Raw genomic sequence first — 23937 nt, 5'->3', positions numbered from 1 at the left:
TAGTATAATTTAAATAAATTTATTAAAAAATTTATTAAAAAATATTCATGAGCTATTAAAAATGGACAAAAGAGTATTGTCTGGAATTCGAATTGATAGATCACAAATATTTTAAAGAAGTCTCGTAATTAAATATTTTGTTAGCTTTTTTTTAATGTATGAAATAAAATATTTTTTTTTATTTTTTAATTATTAATTTTTTAATAAATTTTTTTTAATAAATTATTAATTTTTTAATAGTCAAATTTGAATTATTTGGAAACGCGTGTTGTGTGTCATTCGAACTAACCTTGTTCAAATTAGGTGCATTCTTAGTTCGAAGTAACCTGATTTGATTTATGAATAACAATCAACTGGTAATTCGAACTGCCCAGGTTCGAATTACTATCATATGCAGTTCGAATTATATAAAGATAGCATCTGGCGCATTACTGAAACGATTTTCAATTTGGCTTATATACGTCAATTCTAGATAGCATTGGCTTATAATGATTTTTTACCCAGAGTTTTACATAGTCATTACTGATTACTATTTAGTCCGTTCATTAATCACATGGGCATTAGGTGGGCCTATGCATTTTCAAAGAAGAAGTGACAAGAAGTCAAGAACCCTAGCCAGTAGCCACTACCCACTAGCCAGCCAGCACAATATAGTGGAAACACAAACCGCTCCGTTTTCGAATTTCGAATTTGGCGCCTACTCATCTCTTCTCCGAATCGACTAAACAACCAGCAATGGGTGCCAATCACAGCCGTGATGAGCTTCTAGATTCTTCCGACGAGGAAGAAGAAGAAGTAAACTACGAAGACGCCACTGAAGGAGGAGGTGGAGACTCGAGCTCAGAGCGCAGAATCAAAAGCCCATCATCGCTCGATGAGGTTGAGGCAAAGCTCAAAGCCCTCAAGCTCAAGTACTCATCAGCCACCCCCAACGCCGTCAAGCTCTACCTCCACGTCGGCGGTAACACCCCACAAGCCAAATGGGTAACTGCCGACAAACTCACATCTTACTCTTTCGTTAGGGCCCGGCGACTCGGAGAAGAACAAGACGAAGAGGAAGAAGACGACGAGGATGACGATGAGCAGGAAGGCGGAGAGTCATGGTGGTTCTTGAAGGTTGGTTCGAAGATCCGATCCAAGGTGGGTTTGGAGATGCAGTTGAAAGCCTTCGCCAGCCAGCGGCGCGTGGACTTCGTTTCACGCGCCGTCTGGGCCATGAAGTTCTTCACGGAGCAAGACTACAATACATTCATCACGCGCTTCCAGGATTGCATGTTTGAAAACACGCACGGCGTTGAGGCCACAGAGCAGAACAAGCTCAAAGTGTACGGCAAGGATTTCATCGGTTGGGCGAATCCCGATGCCGCCGACGATTCCATGTGGGAAGACGCAGAGGACGCGTTCGCCAAGAGCCCCGCCTCCGCCACTCCGGTTAGGGCTACTCAGGATTTGAGGGAAGAGTTCGAAGAAGCCGCGAATGGCGGGATTCAGAGCTTGGCGTTGGGGGCATTGGACAATAGCTTCTTGGTTGGCGATACCGGAATCCAGGTGGTGAAGAATTTCGCTCATGGAATCCATGGGAAGGGTGCTTTTGTGCATTTCGGACAAGGATACCAAAGGGATAGGGTTTGTGCTTCTTCTTTGGAGCATTGCACTCCGAAGAAGACGCTCCTGATGAAGGCGGAGACAAACATGCTTCTCATGAGTCCAGTGGGCGGTGGAAAGCTTCACTCCACCGGGCTTCATCAGCTTGATATCGAGACTGGGAAGGTTGTGACTGAGTGGAAGTTTGGTAAAGATGGCACTGATATCACAATGAGGGACATCACTAATGATAGTAAAGGTGCTCAATTGGATCCTACAGGTTCAACTTTTCTAGGTTTGGATGATAACAGGCTTTGTAGGTGGGACATGCGCGATCGCAATGGGATTGTTCAGAACATTGCTGATGCTAGCACCCCAGTGTTGAATTGGGCGCAGGGCCACCAGTTTTCAAGAGGGACTAATTTCCAGTGCTTTGCTACCACTGGTGATGGTTCCATTGTTGTTGGGTCTCTGGATGGGAAGATTCGCCTCTATTCGATCAACTCTATGAGGCAGGCCAAGACGGCTTTTCCTGGCCTCGGTTCGCCTATTACTCATGTTGATGTTACCTACGATGGGAAGTGGATTGTGGGCACAACGGATACATATTTGATTGTCATTTGTGCTGTGTTTACTGATAAGGATGGAAAGACAAAAACTGGTTTTTCTGGTCGCATGGGGAATAAGATTGCTGCTCCTAGGTTGTTGAAGCTGAATCCTCTGGATTCTCATTCAGCTGGAACCAATAACAAGTTCCGCAATGCTCAGTTTTCATGGGTATGTACAAATTTCTTTCCTTCTTGCTTCTGGCTGTTCCTCTGTTCTCACTGTTGTTTTGGCACATTAGGATAATGATGTCTTTGTTGGATTCAGCAGATTCTATAATTATTATTTGATTATTTGATAATAATTGTTCTTTACTTCAATGTTTGTTGACTAACTGTATTGCAGAAAAAATATCAGATGGTAACGGTAGTAAGAACTTATAGCTTGGAATATGGTTGAGTTAATATTTAATAACAGTTGAATTGGAATTACCTTATAAACTGTGCTCGTATTTATATGCTTTTATTTCATTTTTTGAACCGATGCACTGGCCTTATTGTACACTGAAAGGAAGCTTCTAAATTGGCATCTCGTTTGATAGACTCTTCTATGTTAACTTTTAATTTAACTCTTTAAGATTGTGTCCAGTGTTAAGATTTGAAAATTCTTGACAGTGTTTATTAATTGTCTATTGGTTTTCAAGTGAATTTCATGTTTGCAGAAACTTATGGGGTTGGTTTAGCATTGCTTGACCCTGAAGTTGATCATGACCATTCTCTTCACACACTTGTTGAATTGTGACCTATGTTTCCCTTGTGTCCCATTTTTTTGTGGAAATATATAATTTGACTTTAAGTCTTTGCTTAGGTGACTGAAAATGGGAAGCAGGAGCGCCATATAGTAGCCACAGTGGGGAAATTCAGTGTGATATGGAATTTCCAACAAGTCAAGGATGGTTCTCATGTGTGCTACGAGAATCAGCAGGGTCTAAAGAGTTGTTACTGCTACAAGATAGTCCTCAGGGATGATTCCATTGTTGATAGCCGATTTATGCATGACAAGTTTGCAGTTACTGATTCTCCTGAGGCTCCATTGGTGATTGCTACCCCAATGAAAGTTAGCTCTTTCAGCATATCCAGCAAGCGATGATACTCTAGATCTAGATGCAGCCATTAGTCTAAGTCAACTTTATATGCTTTATTAGTCATGCTTAGAATGTTAACTCTAATACTTTTAATACTTTTCAATTGTATTTAGAATGTTAAGATGTTGAAGTGGAAATCACGGATTGTTGTCAAATTGTACCACTACTCAGTATTACTTTTAAGGTAATATTGGCTGCTAGCAGAATTCTATCTTTTTCAGTGATTTCAGGGGCTTCTCGGCCTGAACTTTAGTTTTTCTTCATCTTTCTATAAATACATATATTTGTATGAATAGCAAATTGGTCCGATGAAACTATATGAATGCTGAATTAACATTTTGGAGATCATATTTCTGTATTGGTTGGAGGAAGCTGTTACTGTGTTAATGCCTTAGAAGCAGACGTTTCTTATCCAACTATTATCTCCAGGGATAAGTGGGCCCACGTTCTTTTTTGTTATCTTTTTCCTCTTAATTAAAAAATAACTAAAACCAAATCATATGCAATATGTGGTGGCTGTAAAAGTGACATGTTTTAGCACCAGATTTGTAGTCCTCCAGTAGGAACACATAATCGGAAGAAAACAATGGCTGTGGCAATAGGAAGAAACTTCCATTTTCAGCCATGCTCTTCCTTCAAAAGTAAGAGCATCTTCATACATAAACCTTCACCAGGCATAACATACTTGTGGCTCCACCCTGCTGCAGGAGCCAGAGTCGCTAATGGACGCAGTAGGCAAATTTGTGCGGCGGTGCAACAGCGAGCAACATGGCTCCCAGGGCTCGATCCCCCGTCCTATCTCGACGGAACGTGAGCCCTTTTAAGAGAACTGAATATTTTAACCCTTGGCTCATGTTATTCTAGTGCTTGATGGTTTCTGTTCTTTCAAAATTTTAACATTGCGGTATTAGTACAGTTTGGCTGGAGATTTCGGGTTTGACCCTCTTGGACTTGGAGAGGATCCTGAAAGCTTGAGATGGTACGTGCAAGCAGAACTAGTCCACTGTCGCTTTGCCATGCTTGGAGTCCTGGGAATTCTTGTCACAGATGTGAGTCAAACATACATTGTAGTTAATTACATGTTCATACCAAGATTCAGAAGTTGAGGCATTTTTGGACTATGCAGTTACTCCGTGTCACAGGACTTAGTAAGATACCAGTTTGGTTTGAAGCGGGTGCAGCGAAATATGACATTGCCAACACACAGACCCTTTTAGTTGTTCAACTAATCTTGATGGGGTACCATGATTTGAATTTGAATGAAGTAAGTTAAGGTTTTGTGTTTTCATAATTTCACCATATGATTTGATTTCATCACAGGTTTGTTGAAACAAAAAGGTACATGGATTTTGTTAGCCCTGGATCTCAAGCTAAAGCCTCCTTCTTTGGAATAGAAGATTCATTTGAAGGCTTGGAGCCAGGCTATCCTGGGGGACCTATATTAAATCCCCTTGGCCTAGCCAAAGACATAAAAAATGCTCATGACTGGAAGCTTAAAGAGATCAAGAATGGTAAACTTTTCTTTTTCTTTTTCATGTTCTTTAATATTTATCATTTGATATATCAGTTAGTTAATTCTGGTAACAGGGCGACTCGCAATGGTGGCAATGCTTGGGATTTTTGTGCAAGCTTCGGTGACTCATGTTGGACCAATTGATAACCTTGTGGAGCATCTCTCCAATCCATGGCATAAGACTATTATTCAGACCCTTGCCAATTCTTAGTTCTCTCATATGTCTTCATTATTATGTAACATGGATCTACAAAAACGAAACTACTTTTACTTTATTTTTCATTTTTCATTTTTCATTTCAAACATTATTGTATGTCAAGCATGGGGAAACAAACCATAATTTGATGCTCAATCACCCAATATAAGAACTCATTTGCAACTTCCATGTGATGCTAACCACAAGGACACAATTCTGAAAACAAAGATCGTATTATGTAGTGAATAATTCATTGAAGAGTTAATACTCAGATTGGCCTTTGAAGTTATATTTGTGCCTCAATCTGGTTTCCAAAATTTTAATTTATTCAATTTGATCTCCCAAATTGATATATTGTGACTCAAATTAGTTCCTGTCCCTGTTTTTATCATAGAACCGTCAGTAGCGTAATGAGATAGACTAACAGCTGTTAAGTTGGTCTGCTTAATGGCTATCTGGTGTGATAATTGAGAATTTTTATCCCAATTTGTTCTTAAAAATTCTTTAAAATCTTTAAGTGAAATGATTCATAAGGAGAAATTGAGCTAAAAAATTTTCAATTGCCATATCAAATAACCGTAACAGTCAGTCTATCTCAAAAAAGGTTCTGTGATGCAAATAAAAACAATATGAATCTCAGTTTTGAAAGGGCTAAAGAACCAAAAAACCTAAAATTGAATGTTGTATAATGAATTTTTGTTATTTTGAAGGAACTATGCTTATAATTTTTACAAACAAGTGGGCGTGAATAGTTAATGGCTCAAGATTTAACGAATGCCCCCATAAAGAAATAAGTTACTTGGAAGGATAATTTAATATCATAATATGGTACATTTCATGGGAGTATCACGTTCTTCAATGGCCTCCACTATAAACGCACCATGCCATTCATAGTGCTTCAAACGTCAAACCGAGAAAATCTCCTTTCATTTATCAATCTCAAACAAATCTTTACAGAAACCTTGGTTCAATATATCAGAAGCCTATAACACTTATACACAACACAATACCATTTTATTTTCTGATTTCCCATGGAAGAAATTCTTGTCCTCAAACAGCGCTGAGCAGGCGAGAGGACACGCCTTGGGTTCAGCGAGACAGTATAATCCTATCAAACCATACATACAGCAATAGAAAACATGTACATGTTCTGTATATTGTTGAATAGTTCAGCATTTCATGTCACAGTGAGATCTCCAAAGGGATAAGCGGTAAGATAACTGCAGCCTAGAAATTCAATTCAATTCCCTGACTTGTGCACTTTCCTCTTAGCAAAGAACATCAAAACCCGGGGAAACAATGACTTCTTCTTCTTTTTATCATGTTTTGATTCTGGGGAAGTTCCACCTTCATCATGCTCTACATGCACCAAAGACTTTGGACTAGACAAATTATCTGCAGTGTGGGCTTCCTTCCTTCCTTCAAAACTACCCCTAGGACTTTTAGTCTGGTTTACACCTCCTTGACCAGATTCACTGGCCTTTCTTCGTTGCACATGTTCAGCCCTCCATTTTCGTAATTGCTGTTCTACACCTAATTTTGCTTCCCTTGCCTTCTCAGCTCTTTCCATTGCCAACTTCAAAGCTTCCCTTCTAGCAGCTATCTCTCTATTCACATCATCCAACATCTCGAAGGACTTCAATTCAGACTCCTTAGCCTTCTCAATTTCAGCATTAGCAGCTGCTACCCTCGCATTGGCTCTCTCTTCTGCCTCATGCGCTCGTCTGCTGAGCTCATAGTACTCCTCCAAAGAAAGTGTCACCCCAGTGGATGGATCCACTTCATTTTTGCTTCTAGTTAATTCACTCTCTTGCAATGCTTTAATTGCTGCTATTGCCAGCTTTTCAGAAGCCTTAGCTGCCTCGATCTCTTTTTGAGCTGCAAGTAATCTACTTTCCATAGTACTTACGCCAGCCTTAGCTTGCTCTACTTCTGCCTTTACTTTTTGCAGTTTGTCACGAGCTGCTTGAGCAAGCAAGTTGGCCTGATTAGCCTCTTCAGCAGTTTGTTGTAGTTTCTTGGGTAATTCAGTCATCATCTCCTTGGCTTCTTTCTCCCTCATTTGAACTAACGCTATTTCTGATCTAGTCCTATCCAATTCAGCTTCAAGAGATGCAACTGCAATGGATGCCATTCCCTCTCTCTGCCTGATGGAAGCTAGAGTAGATTTCTCTTGTTCAAGTTCTGATTTTAATGATGTAGCAGCTACCTTCAAGCAACTAACCTCAGCAGTTGCCTTCTCTGTGTTAAGCTTTATTTCATCAAGTTCCTTTCTTGCTAATTCAGCTGCTGCTTGCATATCAATGTGTGTCTTCTCTGCTCCCTCATCACCTTCCTGCTTTATTTTCGACTCCATATAAGCAGTTAATTCAGCTTTCAAATCAAGTAATAAAGCAGAGGCTGTTTCTAGTTTAGATTTGAGATCCTTTGCAGACAAAATCTGCTCATTGAGTCTCTGAAGCTCTTCTTCCGTATGTTCGAGTTCCTTCTCCCAATCGAGAGAATCCTGGTCTCTTACCATGACGGAGCCTATTCTTTGTTCCTCTGCTTCCAAGTGTGCAGCATGTGCAATCTCTAATGACTCCTTTAGAGAAATTAACTCAATAGTTAAATCTTCCACTGTCTTCTCTACTTCCTTCGATGCAGCAACTGCCTCCTCAGCTTTCTTAATAGCTTGATCTTTGTCCGTCACTAAGGAAGCATATTCCTTACGCAAAACTTCGAGCTCCTCTTTTACAGATGCTAAATCTGTAATAGCTGCTTTTAACCTGCCTTTAGCAACCTCAAGTTGTGCCTTGGCTGCAACACTTGATTCATCTGCGATACCCTGCTCCATCTCTTCCACCCTGAGCTTTGCAAGTTCCGAGTCCTGTCTTGCTTGATGCTCTTCTGTTTGTGCTCGCTCTAGGTTAAGTTTTAGCTCTTCTATTAGTCTCTTAGTACTGTCGAGCTCCTGCAGAACTTTGACTTTTGCCTTTTCTGCAGCCTCTGCTTGTTTTTTGTACTCTGGAATCTGCACTTGTGCCTTCTCAAGTTCTTGTTCTACTAGAGTACGTCGCTGCACATCATGAAAAAAAGGTAGAGTTATGGCAGAATAACATATTTGAGCATAAGTTTAGATACTGTGTTCCACATAGCAGTAAGCAATCAATGAAGAATTATCATCAACGTCTCTTGCATCAAGAAAGAAAGGAACAAATTGTGCCAAAAGAGTACCTATAATGCATTCCCCACTATTTTCCCTTTGGTGTCTATATTAACAAACAAGGAAACCCTAAATACTTGCATATAAAATCCAAGCAATGCAGTTGCTTTATATTGGAAGCAGATTTCATTTGCCCCATACAGGGCACTATTTCCCTGTAATGTTGTGACTTCAGGCAATAGAGAATGAATTTCAGTGTTATTAAAAACAGCCATCAACAAGATCACATCAATATTCAAGCCTCACTGGTTGCCACTAGATTATAAGCATTTTTGTCTTGTGTTAAGGAGCAAACAGAACTGCCAAATGAGTTCTATACTTGAAAATAAATAAAAGCAATAGAAATTGGAATTCTAATGCACACATGTGAAGGATGTAAATTGGAAGTAATAGTCATTCCGAACTATAGGGGGGAAAAAATGAAGCAGTACAGGTATACCTCCACAGTCCGTTCTCTGTGAGCCTTCCAATCCACAATTCCTCCAAACTTGGAAACAGCTTCCTTGACAGATTCAAAAGGAGTTGTGGTGTCAATAAGGCCTCTTTTTGCATCAACATTCTTATCATGAGTGGTTGAGCCAACTGATGCTGTGGTAACATGGGCATCATTGATTTCAGGTGAATCTAGCTCACTGTGATCATTCTGCAAATCTTTTCTTTCAGAAAAGGAAGCCAAGGCTATATTCTCTTTATCAGGGTCACCATCAGCAGTTACATCTACCCGCAATTCATGCTTGCCAGAGGTGTCTTCAACCAAGGTTCCCGGATGGCTTCTTTCTGTTACATCAACTGTTGCATCTTCTGGCAATTCATGGTTGCCAGAGGTATCTTCTACAGCCCTTGGTTCAGAATCTTCAACCAAGGTTCCCTGGCGGCTTCTTTCTGTTAAATCAACTGTTGCATCTTCTGGCAATTCATGGTTGCCAGAGCTATCTTCTACAGCCCCTGATTCAGAATCTTCAAGCAAGTTTCCCTGGCTGCTCCTTGCTGATAAATCAACAGCTATATTTTGGGTTGAAGCTGAATTACCAGTTGAATGGTCTTCATCTTGTATTACAGTTTGAGCATTAGAAGCATGTGGCATTGTTGCTAATTCAGAGGCCTCAGTGTCTGGAAAATGAGCATCAGATTCCATTTTTCCATTACTAATGGGGTTGGCTGGAGACTCAGTGGAAGATTCATTAGTATCTTGTTCAGAGGACTCTGCCGGTGGCACCTCTTCAGCAGTTGTCGTAGACAAGTAAGAAGGTTGCTTGTCTTTGACATTTTCTACTAGTTGTGTCTCTTCGTCAATTGTTGAAGTGGATTCAGAGGGCAGCTTGTCTTCGACATGTTCCACCGGTGGCGTCTTTTCATCAATTTTTAAAGAGGAGTCAGAGGGGAGCTTGTCTTCAACACCCTCCATTGAAAGGAGCAGTTGAGGGTGCCAATTATGTCTAACTCTTAAAAAAAAGTAAATAAGAAAAGAATTTCAATGAAAAAAGTAGTGTGACAGAACAGAGTAGTACATAGTCATCAATAATTTGATACACAGATCTCCTTTCAAAGGTTCATTTATTTCAAATTCTACCGCAATTAACTGCACTTACTAGTCACCTATAGTTGTTGATGATCGATCACGTCAAAAAAGTAGTCACAGTCATGTATGATATAATACATTAAATCCGGGTGGAGGCAAAGTGTATCTTAAAACAGAAGCTAGTAATTCAAGTAACAACTACAACGAGAAATGGAATAATACACATCCCTATTTTAGAACTCGATAATTTTTTCCCCTTTTCCGTGAACAAATTTAAGCCTAAAACATATAGGTGAAGGGAAATAAAATTCTGGAAAATGATTATCTAGAAGTATTGAAAAACAAAGGCGAAGACAATGAAAAATTGAAAACATTAGGATATTTCGTTTTATGGCAGCTAGCAAAGCCAAGTAATCGAAACTTGCAAACCACAAAAGCTATCGTGTAGTTATATGATCATAACACATAAGAATGAAATGAATAAATAAAAGAATTAAGGGATAAATTAGAAGGAGGAAAGGAGATTAAGGAGTAAGCAGAAGCAGAAGAAGAACATACCAGATTAGGATATTAGGAGTAGTCAGCAGAAAAATTGGAAGAAGAGAATGGATTTTTTGGTATCGGAAAATTCTGAGGAGGAAAGGGTGGGGACTGGGAAAAAAACAAAATCAAAATTGGGTTGCTGCAGAAAAGAAATGTAAGGTTCGAGAAAGAGTGGAGCTAAAATTAGAATACAGAAAAATACGGAGACAGATACACAGCCAGTGGAGCCTATCTCATCACGCATACTAGATCCATCGGTACTCTTTTTCTTTTTCGTTTTCTTTTTTAATCTTTTCCCCTATCACATCTGAATTTTTTGCTGTGTGCCGTTATCGATTAGTTAGTAATCACTTCTATCTAGCTGTGATTTTGTTCGTACTTCGTATTTACTGCCGGAATCTACGGTTCTCTTGGCTCCTACGGTCCTACCCTCCCTCTCGTATTTGAATTGTTTATTCATCTCAAAGCTTTGACTTTTATTTGACTCTTTAAGCTCTCTTAGTTTTTACCATACTCTTATCTTTGGTTCAGAGAGTATTATTCCAAGCTATACATTATACATCATTTTTTGATACATTATTTGAATTTACATATTTTTTATTTTTTATGGCTACATACGTACGAATACGATATAAGAACAAGACAAAGTCGTTTTGTGACCAACATGGCTGGTCACCTTGCAAGCTGAGGTGGTCCAGTTTCTTTCTTTCATAGTTTGTTGTTTTTTCTGGTCAGAGTTTTTCTCTTTTTGGCCTTTGTGTTTATGAACAACTTCCTATTTTTAGCTTATTGTTATCATTTTAAGATAATATTGCTCAAAGGCCAAAATAATCTTGAAAAAAGAAAATGTATTTGCTTAAATACTTAGCATTAGCATAAAGATGTGGTCACTTTAGAAATTACAACATGATGCCGAAAATGGCTTAGAATTCAAAGCATAGAATTCAAAGGTGATGAATAAAGTCATGGCCGATAGTAAATGTAGATTCGGGCATCGCATAGCGTGTAAATGAAGAATTACGTTACAGCCCACATGATATCCATGATAATGTACCATCCACACTAATGCTCCATTTATTATTATTATTATTATTATTATTATTGTTATTATTATTATTATTATTATTATTAGCAATTAATTAATTAATTAAAAGTACTCTACAATTATTAATTTGAGCCCATATAGTAACAAAACAAACAAACAATAGTAGTAATAATTAATTTGAGCTCTTTACAGCTTTATCAATTGCTTCATTGATTTCTCTCCCAGGTTCGATATTCACTCGAGGGAATGGATACCCTAGTGCAAACCAAAAAATAGTTAAATTAGCCTTTAAAATATCACATGTTCTCTAAATTGGTCTCAACTCTCAACAAATCTTTTAGTCACCAAAAAAAATTGCTTCATTGATTGGCGGGGTTTGCACTGCATCAGGATGTAAATTTGGGGTTGCGTTGGTTAAAAAAGTCAAAGTCATATGGGAGACGTCCTCGTCCGTTGGATGCTGCAGCATAGTGGTCCCATAAGGAGTAATTGCCGCAGGAAATATAAAACCCGGTTCAGAGTGATTGTGATTTGTGTGATTTTAAAGCTTCGGCCAAATGGGGTCTTCATCGGGAAACAATCAGCATGAGGTGGTATCAAAGCAATAAAGGAGAAACCAATTAGGTCACAAAATAGTTAAATCATTTTTCTTTATTGCTTTTTGATTTAGTTAATTTCTAAGCTTGAAAATGACAAAAAGTTAAATTAAGGATTTAGCTACTTTGTGTTTTAAAGTATATTTTAAAAATATAATAATAATATTTTTAAATATTTTTGATATATTTAAAACATAAAAATATTTATTTTTTCAACCATTTTTATAAAATATTTTTTTATAGTATTTTTAATCTATATATTCTTAGCAAAACCTTTAAATTAAATTATGCCAAAACTATGTTCATTGAATATAAGCAGGTAAAACTAAAAGGGACTGTTCCTAGGGGATGCATATTGCAGTTGATTCTTAAGATTAAAGTGGTGTATAATAATATAATAAAGTTCTTGAATCGAAATTTAAATTATATTCTTTCACCTATGTCCATTATCAAACAAAGCATGCCACGTCTAAGTCCCCTTTGACACTAAAGTTGAGTTTAATATATCTGCGTAAACTTTGGCTTTTGCTGAAGCATAATTGTTAAGTGGGGTTAAGTAAGCATGTGGGAGCCTGTTCAAATATGAAAGAAATTGATAGAAAAATACTCTTGATTGTGGTGAATATATTACAAACTATGTCTTCTTCCTCTTTGCTACCGCCGCCACCCACCTTATCTTTTCCTTCTTTTTCCTCTTTGATTATTTATAATTTATTTATTTATTTGTTGTCACATTTCAGTTTATTATACTTTATCATACTAATTTACCTAGTAAAACGAATATCCATGATTGTGAGCTGTGACGACGATGATTCTTTCTTATAAAAATAAGGAGCACTTTCTAGCCGAATAAAAATAACTACAACAATCTTTTATTGAAGTTTGCTCAACCAATCCTCTCAGGTTTCAATCCTTTCACCTAACCACCCATCACATCACTGTCGTCTTGAATCCATGCGTCATACACTCATACCCAATAACCTAGTAGCTGCGCTTGGTAAACCAGGGAAAAGAAAAGATCCCTGGACCCTCGTTCTAGTTATAAGAAGCAAAAGTTTTGTTCATCTAGTGAATCAAGTGATCCATACAACCCAATCAGTGAAACCAAACACTACGCTACGCCAAGGGAAAATATTTTTTTTGGTTTGCACTAGCTTATCCATTAGGCTGAAATTTCAATGACTAATTTCTCAAATACTGCAGAGGTATAAAGTGAACACTCTCCCAACCAAACATGGGAAAATATTTTTTGTCTCTTCTTTTGGGCAATGTTTGACATTTGGGCCAAAACAGTTAATGTCAGATCTGACCAATTTCATTCATCACCCTTATCCAAAAGTTTAAGTATTAACCACAGACAAGAAAAAACGGAAACTAACATGACCAAAAACACCATATAATAACGTCCTCTTTTTACTATTCAGTAAGCATTCTTCATCCAGAATAAACAGAAAACAGTACAGAAAAGCAAAAAGGCCTACGTGCAGAACGAATTAAAATTAAACCCAAAAGATTGAAAAATATTATTTAATTCCGTACCTATTGCTAATGAATCAAAAGAGAGCCAAATCGTCTAGGATCCGTAATATTGATCTTCCAATGCCCATTCACCAAGCCCTTTTTCCTCGCTTTCCTTCTTTCCCAATTGAGCTCAGTACGACGCCGTTTCGTGAGCCTGCACATCCTCTGCATCTCTTCATCCATGGCGTCGTGCACCTTCCACCACCTCCTGTGCGCCACGTCACTCGCGTACACCAATTGCTCCTCCACGTCCCAGTTGCAATCATAGTCCCTGTAACACTGCCACGGCTTCCACCCTAAGTAGTGTACGGCGTACACCTCCGCCGTCTCCGAACCGATCAAACCGTTCTTCACCCTCCTCTCCAGCGTCGAATTCGACCAGAAGTTCTTCAAGAAGTTCACCCTCCTCGGTAACCTGTGCCACCACACGAAAACCTCGTTCAGGAACCCTTGGTCACCTCCGTTGTACGAAACGATGTCGTCTCGGAGGCTCATCAACGTCGCGAACGTGCAGTTCGAAGGCTCGATCACCATGATCCCCGAGTTGAATATTGTCTGGTCATTCCCCGTCGCCGAGATCTGAGGGAAGTGGAAGAGTATGTCCAGGTTCCGGAGCACGATGATATCGGAGTCGATGAAGATGATTTTGTCGTAGTCCGTGAGCTGCCATAGGCGAAACTTGCTGTAGTTATACTCGTTGTAGGTTCCTTTCTCGGCCCTAGGGTTTCGGATTCGTGTTATGATTCGAATCTTCCAGCCTGCGGAGGCGAGTGCGCGGCGTTTCGGGGCGGAGATTGAGTTGTCGATGAGGAGAACAAGGTCGCGTTTGGTTCCCGTTTGGATGAGGCTCTGAGCGAGAGTTATGGCGCCGCAAACGTAGGCTTCGGAGGAATGGAGCACGGTGGCGTAGGCCTCGCGGTTTTTTCTTGATCTGGATTTCACACTTCTTTGGATCTTGGACACGTCGTAAACCTCATCGATACCTGAAAATTCAAATTGAAATAAAGACTTAGCATTTTTTCCAGCATCGATTGTGAAACTTGAAAGAAAGCTATGCTTTGTTTGGAAGCTACTATTAGTTAAGAGGTTTCTTAGAAGGCAAATCGGAATCGCTGCTAAATCAAGTTTTGAACAAGAATAATAAAAAGCAAAATCACAATCTAATATGGAGTCGTTAGTTCGCATGATGCGTAAAAAGATTGGAGTGGTTAGGGGATGTTAATCACTATTAAAATAGCGAGAGTTGTATGATTTTGACTGTGCTTCTCCTCCCGCCATTTTTCATGATAATGAAGTGCAAACAACTGAACTAGAATTATTAGTAGTAGTAGTAGCTACACACTGTTCCATTGAGATATATATGTATATAGATGGAATATTACTGTTCCATCTTAATGTTATTAGAAATAGTAACTTCATATTATATTAATGCACTATTATTAGTTTGCAAAATATCTATAGAACAATTGTATATGAAATGCATGATGAAAAAGATTCCGTGTATGTTTAGAATGCATGTTGGTGTCAATGTGCTCTTGTAAATTAATTTTGACCAAAAGTTGGATTGATTAATGGGACTTGTGTTTGAATAATTTTTGCTCAACTGAATTTTAAAAAATAAATATTGGTTAGATGATATTAGTATAAGACATTAAGTGAGTCTAACTTACTCTAAAAACTAATTCAAAAAGTAAAAGTTGTTTCACACTTATCAAATTATTAATATCACTCTTTACACGTACAACTCTGATAAAGACTTGGAGCGTAAAATTTAACTTCAATTTATTATGGTGTGAGAATGACCCAATAATAATTTTTAATTTTTGCTGTGATACCATATAAAAAATTAAGTGAAAATTAGACTCAAGAAGTAAAGGTTGTCTCACTCACACTTATATATAAAGAGTATCAAATTTTTAATTTTAGACAATATATAAATTAATGAAAATTATATTTGAATGTATAATTACTGAAAAAAAAGACATAATACATATCTATTTTTCCTATTAGTTTCATACTTTCATAGTTTATTTTTTATGGGTTTTAAATGAAATAAAAAAATTATGTAAATATTTATAAGTAAAATTATATAATGGAAGAAAAAGAAGGAGTAAAACACACAAGAAACGCAGAAGGTATTATAACACGCACTAAATGTACACAAAGTAATTAATTATCAGCTATTAGTTAATATAAAAAAAGTTTAGCTACGGACACATGTTAAGTCGTTAATTTAAAAATCTTTTATAGAAAACATATAAATTTTAACTTTTAAATTTATTTATTAAAATAAAATTAAAATTTCTACCCATAATAATCTTAAATCAAAATCCTAAAATTTACTATGCAAGCAAGCTAAATTTAGATCTACACAATGAAATAACAAACTAAATACGAGAACGGATCCTTAATTTTTTTTAATTAAAGTTAAAGTGTGATATTTATCTTTTTAATATTTTTTATATCTTTTATCTCATTTATAAAATATAGGATAAAAAATTACACTTTACTCTTTCATGAAAAAAACATTAAAAGAATCCAATCCCAACTAAACACACACTGTAACCTCTTGCAATTGTATTACTGAGCTCGTTTGTCCTAAACAAAAAAATTATATATATATATATTCTGGTTATTTTAAAATAAAATATTACAAAATGACAATAAAACTCAAATTATTTTTCTATTGCCTGGTTTGCTTTTGACGTAGAGTTACGTTAATTAAACATCAAGTCATATTAACACGTCAAAACGATGGCAACATTTGCGTACAAATATGTTTTGGTTGGACTTTACACAACATGTATTGCAGTAATTTCTCACTACTCTCTCCTAAGATTAATAAATAAGGGAAATTAAATAAAAAAAACACTCCACGTACTATGAAAAACGTTGGCAGGCATATGTGTATACACACAGATGCGTTCATGTTTTGAATATGTGTATGCTTTTTTTTAGGGAAAGTCTAGGGACTAACAGATTTATTAAAATTTGGTCAGTATTTAGCTAGCAAAAAAAAAAGAGTGATTTTTCACTATTAGATAAAATCTAACACCATTAAATACATGGCTAATTGATGACTATAACTCACAAAATTTGCTGACCCCTAACACTCCTCATTTTTTATATATGAAAGTAGAATCTCAGAGCCAACTTTCATGTGAGATGAAGGGTAATGTATTTAATGTAATATCATAATACAATTTTTGGAAATGGCAGTGAACCATGATTGGCTAATTTTCGTTTCTGTGAAGAATAATTGTATCTTAAGAATTCACAACGTAGCGCCTGTAGCTCAGTGGATAGATCGTCTGTTTCCTAAGCAGAAAGTCGTAGGTTCGACCCCTACCTGGCGCATTCCATTTTTAGTTTCTACTTTCTAGTGCATGTTTATTTTGCTCAGTTGAAGCAAAGCAAACCAGAGAAGACAGGTAATGTGTAAACGACGCAGCGAAACGTCGAAAGCGAATGACGGTAAAAACATACCTTGTTCCCAAAGAGGCAAAGCCAAGTTGCAGGACCCAACAGGCAACGAAACCTTCTCCTCCAACTTCTTCACGTCCGCTTTGTAATACCACCACTCACCTTCCCTCCTCTCCAATTGGTCGCATGGGAACAGCTCCATCATTGGCCTACACTTGCTCCACAGAACCACCCTCGTTGTCTTCTTCCATCTCCAATAATCCCTCTTCCCCTTCTTTGCCGCCAGATTCGCTGCTATTAGATGAACCTGCAACCGGAAAACGTCCCTACCCCACCCCTTTTCAGGGTACTTGCATGGCATCTTGGCCACAATGACGTCCATGCTCCCATATTCTGCATACTCCGGCATAGGTATCTCCGGGCATGACGCCACGTCACTCTCTTCTTCCTCGTCTATCCATTCGGGAAACAAGTCTGTCCAGTTGAAAGACTGTGATACCTTCTCAAAATAAACTGGTACCATTTCTCCATGCAAGTTGAACTCATTTACATCTTCTTCATCCATGTTGACCAGTCCTATCTTCATTCCTTTCCCTAAATCACCAAAGAAGCTAGGTAACTCTATCTTATTAGTTGCATTGTTCTTCTTTGATGATCTCTCTCGTTGAGGTTCCTCTAACACTGCTTTCATTTTGAAGCTCTTTTCTACCTATCAAGCAAATAATAAATGGTTAATTATCAAGTTGATGATGCAAGAAAAAGAAAAGAAAATGAACAGATATAGGCCCAGCTTAATTGATTTATTAGTCAGTTACCTTGTGTCGACATTCGCGGAGGGAGCATCTTACAAGGGAGGCTGCATTCTCGAAATAGAGAGAAGAAGATGGCCGGAGAAGAAGGGTTCCATAAACAACCAGAAAGACGGCTAAGAACACCAAATTGATTATGCTTACCTTCGCTTTAGATGGAATTGTCTTTACCATCTTGTGCTATAGCTATAGCTTCAGCTGTATCTATCTAACTATCAATCTAAAACTCTAAATGATGAACTCTCTCCACTCAAAGTAAGTAGTTAAATAAGGTGAAAGGTTTAAGAAGCAAGTGATTCCAAGAATTAGAGTAAATCACAAATCAAGTTGACCATCTATGCAGCTCCACGTGTCCTTTCCCTTTCGCGTGAGACAAGTAAGACTCTAGACGAAAACTGCTTTTGCTTACATTTCAGGTTGACGGTCAACTAGAATTTCTAAGATTAATTCGGGAATTACTTATATATCCACTCTTAGACCATCTCCAGTAGGGAACTCATCCCAGTTTCTGTTTATAGCCCACCTGTCATAAAAAGTAACTCCACATCAGGTTTTGCGTCATAAACAATAAATAGGAACTCAAAGTATCTCTCTCTTCTCCATTAGGAGGAACTAACTTTAGTCCCTATTGTGGTTCCACTTAATTAATTAATTAAAATACTTAAAATTAATATAATTAATTTTTTTCAATAATATTATTTAAATTTATAAATTTAAAAATAATTCATTATTAAAAGATATTAATATTAAATAAATTCATATATAATAATAATACACAATATATAATTCGAGATTATACTAATTTATAGTTTTGTGTTTACAACTGCTAATTTTAATAATATCATTAGCATTTTAAATTTTAAAAATAAAAATAACCAACTCAACTAAAAATTATTTTATAAGATATAAAAATTAAATTTATTTTTTAATGCAAGTAAATTTAATTAATTATAATTTAATATAATAATATAGATAATATTCAATATTAATTATAATATAAATAATTAATTAAATAAAAATTTAATCATTTAATCTAATTAATTATTTAATTAATTATTATTTAAATAATTAATATAAATTATTAATTAAATAAAAATATAATTATTTAATATAATTTTTATTATAATTATTATTAATTTAATTATTATTTAATTATTTAATTATTTCAGATTTTATATTATTATTTTTTTATAATAACTTGCCAAATGGCAAGTTGTTATTGGTTAATTTGAGTCCCTGTTTAGAGGAACTCCCTTACCTTGATCCTTGTGCGGGAACTCACTCCTTCTCTCCTCCAATGGTTAGAGTTCCTATATATTAGAAAAAAGTCAAAGAGGAACTCACCATTGGAGATGCTCTTAAGTTTCTCTAGTGCGAGTTAGTTCAGAACTAGATCAAGGGTTATAGTAGTAAAAACATGGCGTCCATGTTGAGGTACCAGGAGGACTAAAAAACATATGAACCTTGAAACCTACAAGAGCAGGTTGGCCAACAACCATTCTGTTGCGCCGTCTACTTCCTCAATAGAACGAAAGATCACAATTATTAGTTCATGAATTGTGAGGCTCCAACAATTCTTGATAGTTGATATCTAATGAAAAACTCGTTGCGCTTATCTTGGTATTGATATAAAAAAATCATAAGACATGAATCACCAAATATGATTTTCCTTTCAGGTAAACGGCTAGAACCCAAGAGAATGGTGAAGTATCACATTTTTGTCCCCCAAAGCAGCCTTCGATGAATAGACTAACTCCCACGTGGGGTCAGCTAGTCAGCAAATGAGATCAACGAGAAGCTTACCATTTTTATGTTACAACTTACAATCCAACAGAGGGTGGGAGTAGGTCAACTAGGTCTTTTATAGGTCCATGGTAAATCACTCTCTTGAGGTGGTTAATTGTTTCAATTATGCTCTTACAATCCAACATGACGATGGATCCATTATGATAATCCTCCTTTAACTTTCACCCAACTTATTATTATTACTATTAGAGTAAACTGTTATTTCTACCCATAAAAATTGAAAACGCTAACATATCAATCCATAGAAGATAAAAATTATCATTTGTACTCATAAAAAATTGACTTTCACAAGCAAAATTATCGAAACCCTAAATAAATATATAAAATCCCCAAACTACCCCCTTCTCTTCTCTCACGCACGCACCCACCCTCACTCACTATCTGCAGCACATAAACTACCACCGCCTAGCATCATCTCCCTTCCTATTCTCTCTTTTTTTCTCTCTCTCTCACTCACTCACTTTTCCTCTCTCACCTCTTGAATATCAACATAACCCATCCACTATCCTCTTCAAAATCACAAAAAAGAACAAACTCAGATCAAATTGAGAAATAGAACATGCATAAATTCAAAATAAAACCCTAATTTCTTAGAACCTTCACAAAAAAATGTCAATTTCTCAGATTCAACTATTAAAGATCACTATTTTCGTTGCAAATAACACAACATTAATTCGATTTTGGCGACGCTGGGAGGAGATGACGAAAACGCATCGCTAGGAGGAGAAGAGAGCAGCGACGCCAAGAGAAGAAGACGAAGATACGACATTTGAAAAAGGAAGGAACTCAACGTTGAAGAACTTGTGGTTGCAGAAAATAGAGGACTCAAAATTGCTACTTCCTCCCGAAGAAGAAGAAGAAAAAGAGGAGGGGAGGAGAAGATGGAGCTCACGATAGCAAAAGGAAGAACTGCCATTAATACACAAAAGAGAGAGAAGAACGTCAGAGATGAGAGAGACATCAATAGGAAAAGAAGAGGAAGGAGAAAAGTGCGAAGAGGGAGGAGAGAAAGAGAGAGGGACGATTAAAGAAGATAGAGTAGAAGGAAGAGAGAGAGAGTGCGGAAAGGAGAGGGTGCTGCAGCAATACTGGTTCACGGTTTAGATGAAGATGAAGAGGATGAAACTCACCAAGGGTAGTTTGGAGATTTTATGTAATTATTTAGGGTCTGGGTACTTTTGCTTGCGAAAGTCAATTTTTTATGGATACAAATGGTAATTTTTATCTTCTATAGGTAAATATATCAGCGTTTTCAACTTTTATGGGTAGAGATGGTAGTTTACTCTTATTATTATTATAGGGAACCACTCAACAAAATAGCCATCTTAAAGAATATGCATGAACTCATAAAAGTAGAATTCAAGGAATACATTGTTTGTAAGTATGCCAAAACAATACCGTACTGTACAACTCTCGTGTTATTAACTTATAAACATTATTGCTTAAACACACTTAAATGGTATTCCATCCACCTCTTTAATGGATGTTAGCGGTTTTGTCCTTTCAAATTCACATGTAACTTGCATCCACCGAGAATCTATAAGAAAACATCTGCATTATGAAAAGAATTTTTATTGGTAAGTCATGGGAAGAAGAAAGGGCGGCACAATTGAAACTTGAAAGGCAGAGTTGTTGACGTCTCACCATCTGACTAGAATGTAACAACATCCAATTTGCTCATAAAAACCCCATATAAACTTTGGTTAGCTCAACTTTGCAACCTGTAAATCAAGCCTCAATTTCTTGTATGTGTTGCGAATGGCTTTTTCCTGGTGGAATAAAAATTAAATCTTCCCATCCTGAATTCCTTTCGCTCATCTGTATCATTTTCGGAAAGAGAGAGAACTTGTCAACATTTAAACTACTTGTAGCTATTATAAGATATTAACCTGTAAGCAGACTAATTACCTCCATTTTTTTCAGTACATCTTCCAAGCTACCAACCTGCTTTTTTAAAGGGAAAAAGAAACAAAGCGAATTTAAAATAAATGATAGATTACAATTGAAGAGAGGGAAAAAAAAAAACTCTAATCTAGCAAGTACTTTTTGAATCATTACAAAAGAACACAAAACAACACACATATATATATATAGCCAAGTATCGGGATTAAAATAGGACCAAGTGGAATCAATCCCAAAAGAGAAAGTGGAATTCTTCTAGCTTTATGCAAAGCAGAACTGCTTCCCTTACTTTTGATTCGCGTTTCCTAAACAATTTCATCTTGTAAATAAGATGAGTACAGGGTATAGTTATACAAACAAAAGGGTTGTCAAGTTTAACAAGGGAAACCTAAAGCAATACCTGAAACTTACTTTAGGTTGTGAAAATGAAGAACGAATTTGAAATTTGCTCATGTGTTTCTGAGATGCATTAGTAAAAAAACATGAATAGAAGATGGAAGACTATGTACCATTATATTCTGAGAAACTCCAACTCCTCTAGATGCCCTGGAAACCTTGGATAGTTCATGCTCAATATCTTCCTGTCCATTTAATGAATGATAATTAATATGTAATCATATTCTATAGAGAAACATGCTTAATGATGTCATGATAGTATAAGTGAAAAAAATGAGAAGAGCAGTAGGTCAGACAAACCTTTGAGAAATATACAGGGCAGTAACGCTTATTCTTTTTCTTCACAACCAAGAGGTCTGACTGTAACCACATGATTGTTGGCAATGATCAAAGAACAAAGTAAAGATCAAGGACTGTCAGTATACCTTCCAAACACGAAAACACTAAATAGTTGAAGCCATCTCCAGTATTTCATATAAGTGATTATCTTTAATATTTATATATCATATAGAATGCATTGACTGTAATCAACTAATTAACTGATATCTAGGTCCGGGCAGGAAAATAGAAATTATTGACATCCAAGATCATACAGATAGTACTAATCCCCTTGTTATGCTGATAAATACATAACACCAAAAACAAAAATCAAATTCATATAGTCTTGCAACCCCACCCATGCCTCGCCCAAGAAGTTCATCTTAAAAACTTAGGTTTACTAACAACAAATATGAAATATACCTGAAAAACAGGGACTCCATCAAAACTTCCCTTGTTGCCTTTGCCTGCTTTGAGCTGAGAAACAAAGGAAATGAAGATAGTTTAGCTCCCAATCTTACAGGCCAGCGGCTGAGTTTAAGAATACAAGTTTACGATTTCATGTACAATCAACATACATTGATATCACTGACCAATTCCCATACATAAATCATACAACATTGCGACTGCTATTGGACTAAAATGATGAGATGATAAAAAGAAAACAGAGGTGGCTTTAAGTGATAATATATTGAGTACAGGAATTAAAACAGATGCTAACCTCTATGGCATTCTTTATTTGAATTGGATCAGGTAAAAATCGGAATGCAATGCCTTCAACCTTCAGCATATATACCTAAAGCAGAAGAAAAGTAACATATTAAAAGTGTAGTATAAATACCAAAAATTCTCCAGTTACAGTCAGCAGCCACAAAAGATACATCGATACGAATTCAAACGGGAAAAAACGTTACAGATTGTTTCACTGTTTAGTTCTTGAGGACTTGATTCCGAAGTGGCTTTGAATGTGATAGAAGGAAAGCGACGAGTCTATTGACTATGAAAACAAAAAAGGATTGAAATTGACAAGAAAGAAATGGGAAGAAAACCTGGTCCAGATTTATGGGAACAACCCTAGGTTTGCCTCGAAGTTCTCTTCTCCGTGATCGAACCTAAGAAAACAAGGACGAACAAAACAAATTAGCATCGAGAGGTTGAAAATTGAAAATCCACACAATTATAATGACGAATATGAGAGCCTCTCCAGTGGGAAGAACAAACCTGAGCAAGAAAGGCTTCAGCGTCCTCTTGGCGAAAGCAGAGCAATCCAATAGACTTAGCTCCTTCAGCATCGGAGATGAGAACGAACTCATTGTTGGAATTGCTGACGGTGAAGAGTTTGGTGCCGGCGAGGGACTTGGCCACCTGCTGGGAGCTGAGAGTAGCGGCGGCGGCGAGGGCATGTTTGGGTTGAGTGATTGACGCCAATAGGGAAAGAAAAGGAGGCGGAGGAGGAAGATCTAGGGTTCCGGCAAAGCGCTTATTGGTGTTGTTGAAACGAGTGGCGAGCTCGGCGCCGAGGCGGTGGCAGTTTTGATGGATGAAGTTGGAGAATGAGAGAAGTGGGTTTGAGTGTCCGCAAGGCACTGACGATTCCATATTCGCGCTTTCAACACTCAACAGCTCAATGGGAAATTCAACTTGCAAACTGCTACAATAACTACAGAGGTTGTTACTGCTCACGCTCACTATGGACGTCGGATTTTCAGTTTTCACTTTTCACACCCACTACTGGTATACAAAACTAATCTTTCTGGTAAATCCTGGAAACTATTTTAATTACCTACTGCATTATGGGCTTTCTGCCCATCACATCTACAGTTTTAGTGGGCCTATTGTTACCTATTGAAGTTAGAAAAAAAAAACAAACA

At 37.0% G+C, this 23937-nt stretch overlaps 5 protein-coding genes and 1 non-coding gene across 10 annotated transcripts; 3 read left to right on the top strand and 3 right to left on the bottom strand.

Annotated features, from left to right (window-relative positions):
• Nucleotides 1–606: 606 nt before the first annotated feature.
• Nucleotides 607–3519, top strand: LOC107605831 (Vacuolar import/degradation, Vid27-related protein). Its single transcript, XM_016307749.3, has 2 exons — nucleotides 607–2361; nucleotides 2998–3519. Exons 1-2 carry the CDS (start codon nucleotides 736–738, stop codon nucleotides 3277–3279), a joined length of 1908 nt encoding a protein of 635 aa, XP_016163235.1. The 5' UTR covers nucleotides 607–735; the 3' UTR covers nucleotides 3280–3519.
• Nucleotides 3520–3762: 243 nt separating this feature from the next.
• Nucleotides 3763–5166, top strand: LHCA5 (photosystem I light harvesting complex protein 5). Its single transcript, XM_016307751.2, has 5 exons — nucleotides 3763–4084; nucleotides 4191–4323; nucleotides 4401–4513; nucleotides 4595–4785; nucleotides 4862–5166. The coding sequence occupies exons 1-5, from the start codon at nucleotides 3861–3863 to the stop codon at nucleotides 4996–4998; spliced, it is 798 nt and encodes a 265-aa protein (XP_016163237.1). The 5' UTR covers nucleotides 3763–3860; the 3' UTR covers nucleotides 4999–5166.
• A 725-nt stretch (nucleotides 5167–5891) lies between these two features.
• On the bottom strand, nucleotides 5892–10578 carry LOC107605830 (WEAK CHLOROPLAST MOVEMENT UNDER BLUE LIGHT-like protein (DUF827)). 4 transcript variants are annotated; one of them, XM_088492843.1, is made up of 4 exons: nucleotides 10266–10578; nucleotides 9528–9630; nucleotides 8628–9460; nucleotides 5892–8041 (listed from the first exon to the last, which is right to left on the bottom strand). In XM_088492843.1, the coding sequence occupies exons 3-4, from the start codon at nucleotides 9321–9323 to the stop codon at nucleotides 6224–6226; spliced, it is 2514 nt and encodes an 837-aa protein (XP_088348969.1). In that variant the 5' UTR covers nucleotides 9324–9460; nucleotides 9528–9630; nucleotides 10266–10578; the 3' UTR covers nucleotides 5892–6223. The 4 variants fall into 4 exon arrangements, with proteins under 4 accessions (XP_088348969.1, XP_088348970.1, XP_016163233.1 ...); XM_088492844.1 differs by having other exon boundaries at nucleotides 9528–9624; nucleotides 10266–10494; XM_016307747.3 differs by having other exon boundaries at nucleotides 8628–9630; nucleotides 10266–10514.
• A 2591-nt stretch (nucleotides 10579–13169) lies between these two features.
• Nucleotides 13170–17901, bottom strand: PGSIP3 (plant glycogenin-like starch initiation protein 3). The gene is made up of 3 exons (XM_016307750.3): nucleotides 17651–17901; nucleotides 16899–17544; nucleotides 13170–14395 (listed from the first exon to the last, which is right to left on the bottom strand). The coding sequence occupies exons 1-3, from the start codon at nucleotides 17816–17818 to the stop codon at nucleotides 13437–13439; spliced, it is 1773 nt and encodes a 590-aa protein (XP_016163236.1). The 5' UTR covers nucleotides 17819–17901; the 3' UTR covers nucleotides 13170–13436.
• Nucleotides 16697–16769, top strand: TRNAR-CCU (transfer RNA arginine (anticodon CCU)). Its single transcript has one exon. It is a non-coding gene; the product is annotated as a tRNA-Arg (tRNA).
• Nucleotides 17902–20775: 2874 nt separating the features above from the next.
• Nucleotides 20776–23935, bottom strand: TIC22-IV (Tic22-like family protein). Of its 2 annotated transcripts, none has more exons than XM_016307754.3 (9): nucleotides 23288–23935; nucleotides 23116–23178; nucleotides 22788–22862; nucleotides 22490–22543; nucleotides 22049–22108; nucleotides 21862–21933; nucleotides 21359–21394; nucleotides 21095–21268; nucleotides 20776–21001 (listed from the first exon to the last, which is right to left on the bottom strand). In XM_016307754.3, exons 1-8 carry the CDS (start codon nucleotides 23663–23665, stop codon nucleotides 21179–21181), a joined length of 828 nt encoding a protein of 275 aa, XP_016163240.2. In that variant the 5' UTR covers nucleotides 23666–23935; the 3' UTR covers nucleotides 20776–21001; nucleotides 21095–21178. The 2 variants fall into 2 exon arrangements, with proteins under 2 accessions (XP_016163240.2, XP_088350149.1); XM_088494023.1 differs by having other exon boundaries at nucleotides 21359–21397; nucleotides 23288–23831.
• Nucleotides 23936–23937: the final 2 nt, after the last annotated feature.

The sequence above is a fragment of the Arachis ipaensis genome, chromosome B7, assembly GCF_059453495.1.
Source record: "Arachis ipaensis isolate K30076 ecotype BB chromosome B7, ASM5945349v1, whole genome shotgun sequence".
In the NCBI taxonomy this organism is placed as follows: domain Eukaryota; kingdom Viridiplantae; phylum Streptophyta; class Magnoliopsida; order Fabales; family Fabaceae; genus Arachis; species Arachis ipaensis.
Note: the sequence above shows the minus strand (reverse complement) of the source record. Positions and strands in the feature narration are given on the sequence as shown.

Excerpts from the sequence above, each read along its gene's own strand:
- LOC107605831 (XM_016307749.3), top strand. The coding sequence starts at position 736 with ATGGGTGCCAATCACAGCCGTGATGAGCTTCTAGATTCTTCCGACGAG. Across the intron at positions 2,362-2,997 it reads GCAATGCTCAGTTTTCATGG|GTGACTGAAAATGGGAAGCA; the intron begins GTATGTACAAAT and ends GTCTTTGCTTAG.
- LOC107605830 (XM_016307747.3), bottom strand. The coding sequence starts at position 9,593 with ATGGAGGGTGTTGAAGACAAGCTCCCCTCTGACTCCTCTTTAAAAATT. Across the intron at positions 8,042-8,627 it reads ACAGAGAACGGACTGTGGAG|CGACGTACTCTAGTAGAACA; the intron begins GTATACCTGTAC and ends CATGATGTGCAG.
- LHCA5 (XM_016307751.2), top strand. The coding sequence starts at position 3,861 with ATGGCTGTGGCAATAGGAAGAAACTTCCATTTTCAGCCATGCTCTTCC. Across the intron at positions 4,085-4,190 it reads CCGTCCTATCTCGACGGAAC|TTTGGCTGGAGATTTCGGGT; the intron begins GTGAGCCCTTTT and ends GTATTAGTACAG. Across the intron at positions 4,324-4,400 it reads TGGGAATTCTTGTCACAGAT|TTACTCCGTGTCACAGGACT; the intron begins GTGAGTCAAACA and ends TGGACTATGCAG.
- TIC22-IV (XM_088494023.1), bottom strand. The coding sequence starts at position 23,665 with ATGGAATCGTCAGTGCCTTGCGGACACTCAAACCCACTTCTCTCATTC. Across the intron at positions 23,179-23,287 it reads CTGAAGCCTTTCTTGCTCAG|GTTCGATCACGGAGAAGAGA; the intron begins GTTTGTTCTTCC and ends TTGTTTTCTTAG. Across the intron at positions 22,109-22,489 it reads ATGGAGTCCCTGTTTTTCAG|TCAGACCTCTTGGTTGTGAA; the intron begins GTATATTTCATA and ends ATGTGGTTACAG.
- PGSIP3 (XM_016307750.3), bottom strand. The coding sequence starts at position 17,818 with ATGGTAAAGACAATTCCATCTAAAGCGAAGGTAAGCATAATCAATTTG. Across the intron at positions 17,545-17,650 it reads TCCGCGAATGTCGACACAAG|GTAGAAAAGAGCTTCAAAAT; the intron begins GTAACTGACTAA and ends TTTGCTTGATAG. Across the intron at positions 14,396-16,898 it reads TTTGCCTCTTTGGGAACAAG|GTATCGATGAGGTTTACGAC; the intron begins GTATGTTTTTAC and ends TTGAATTTTCAG.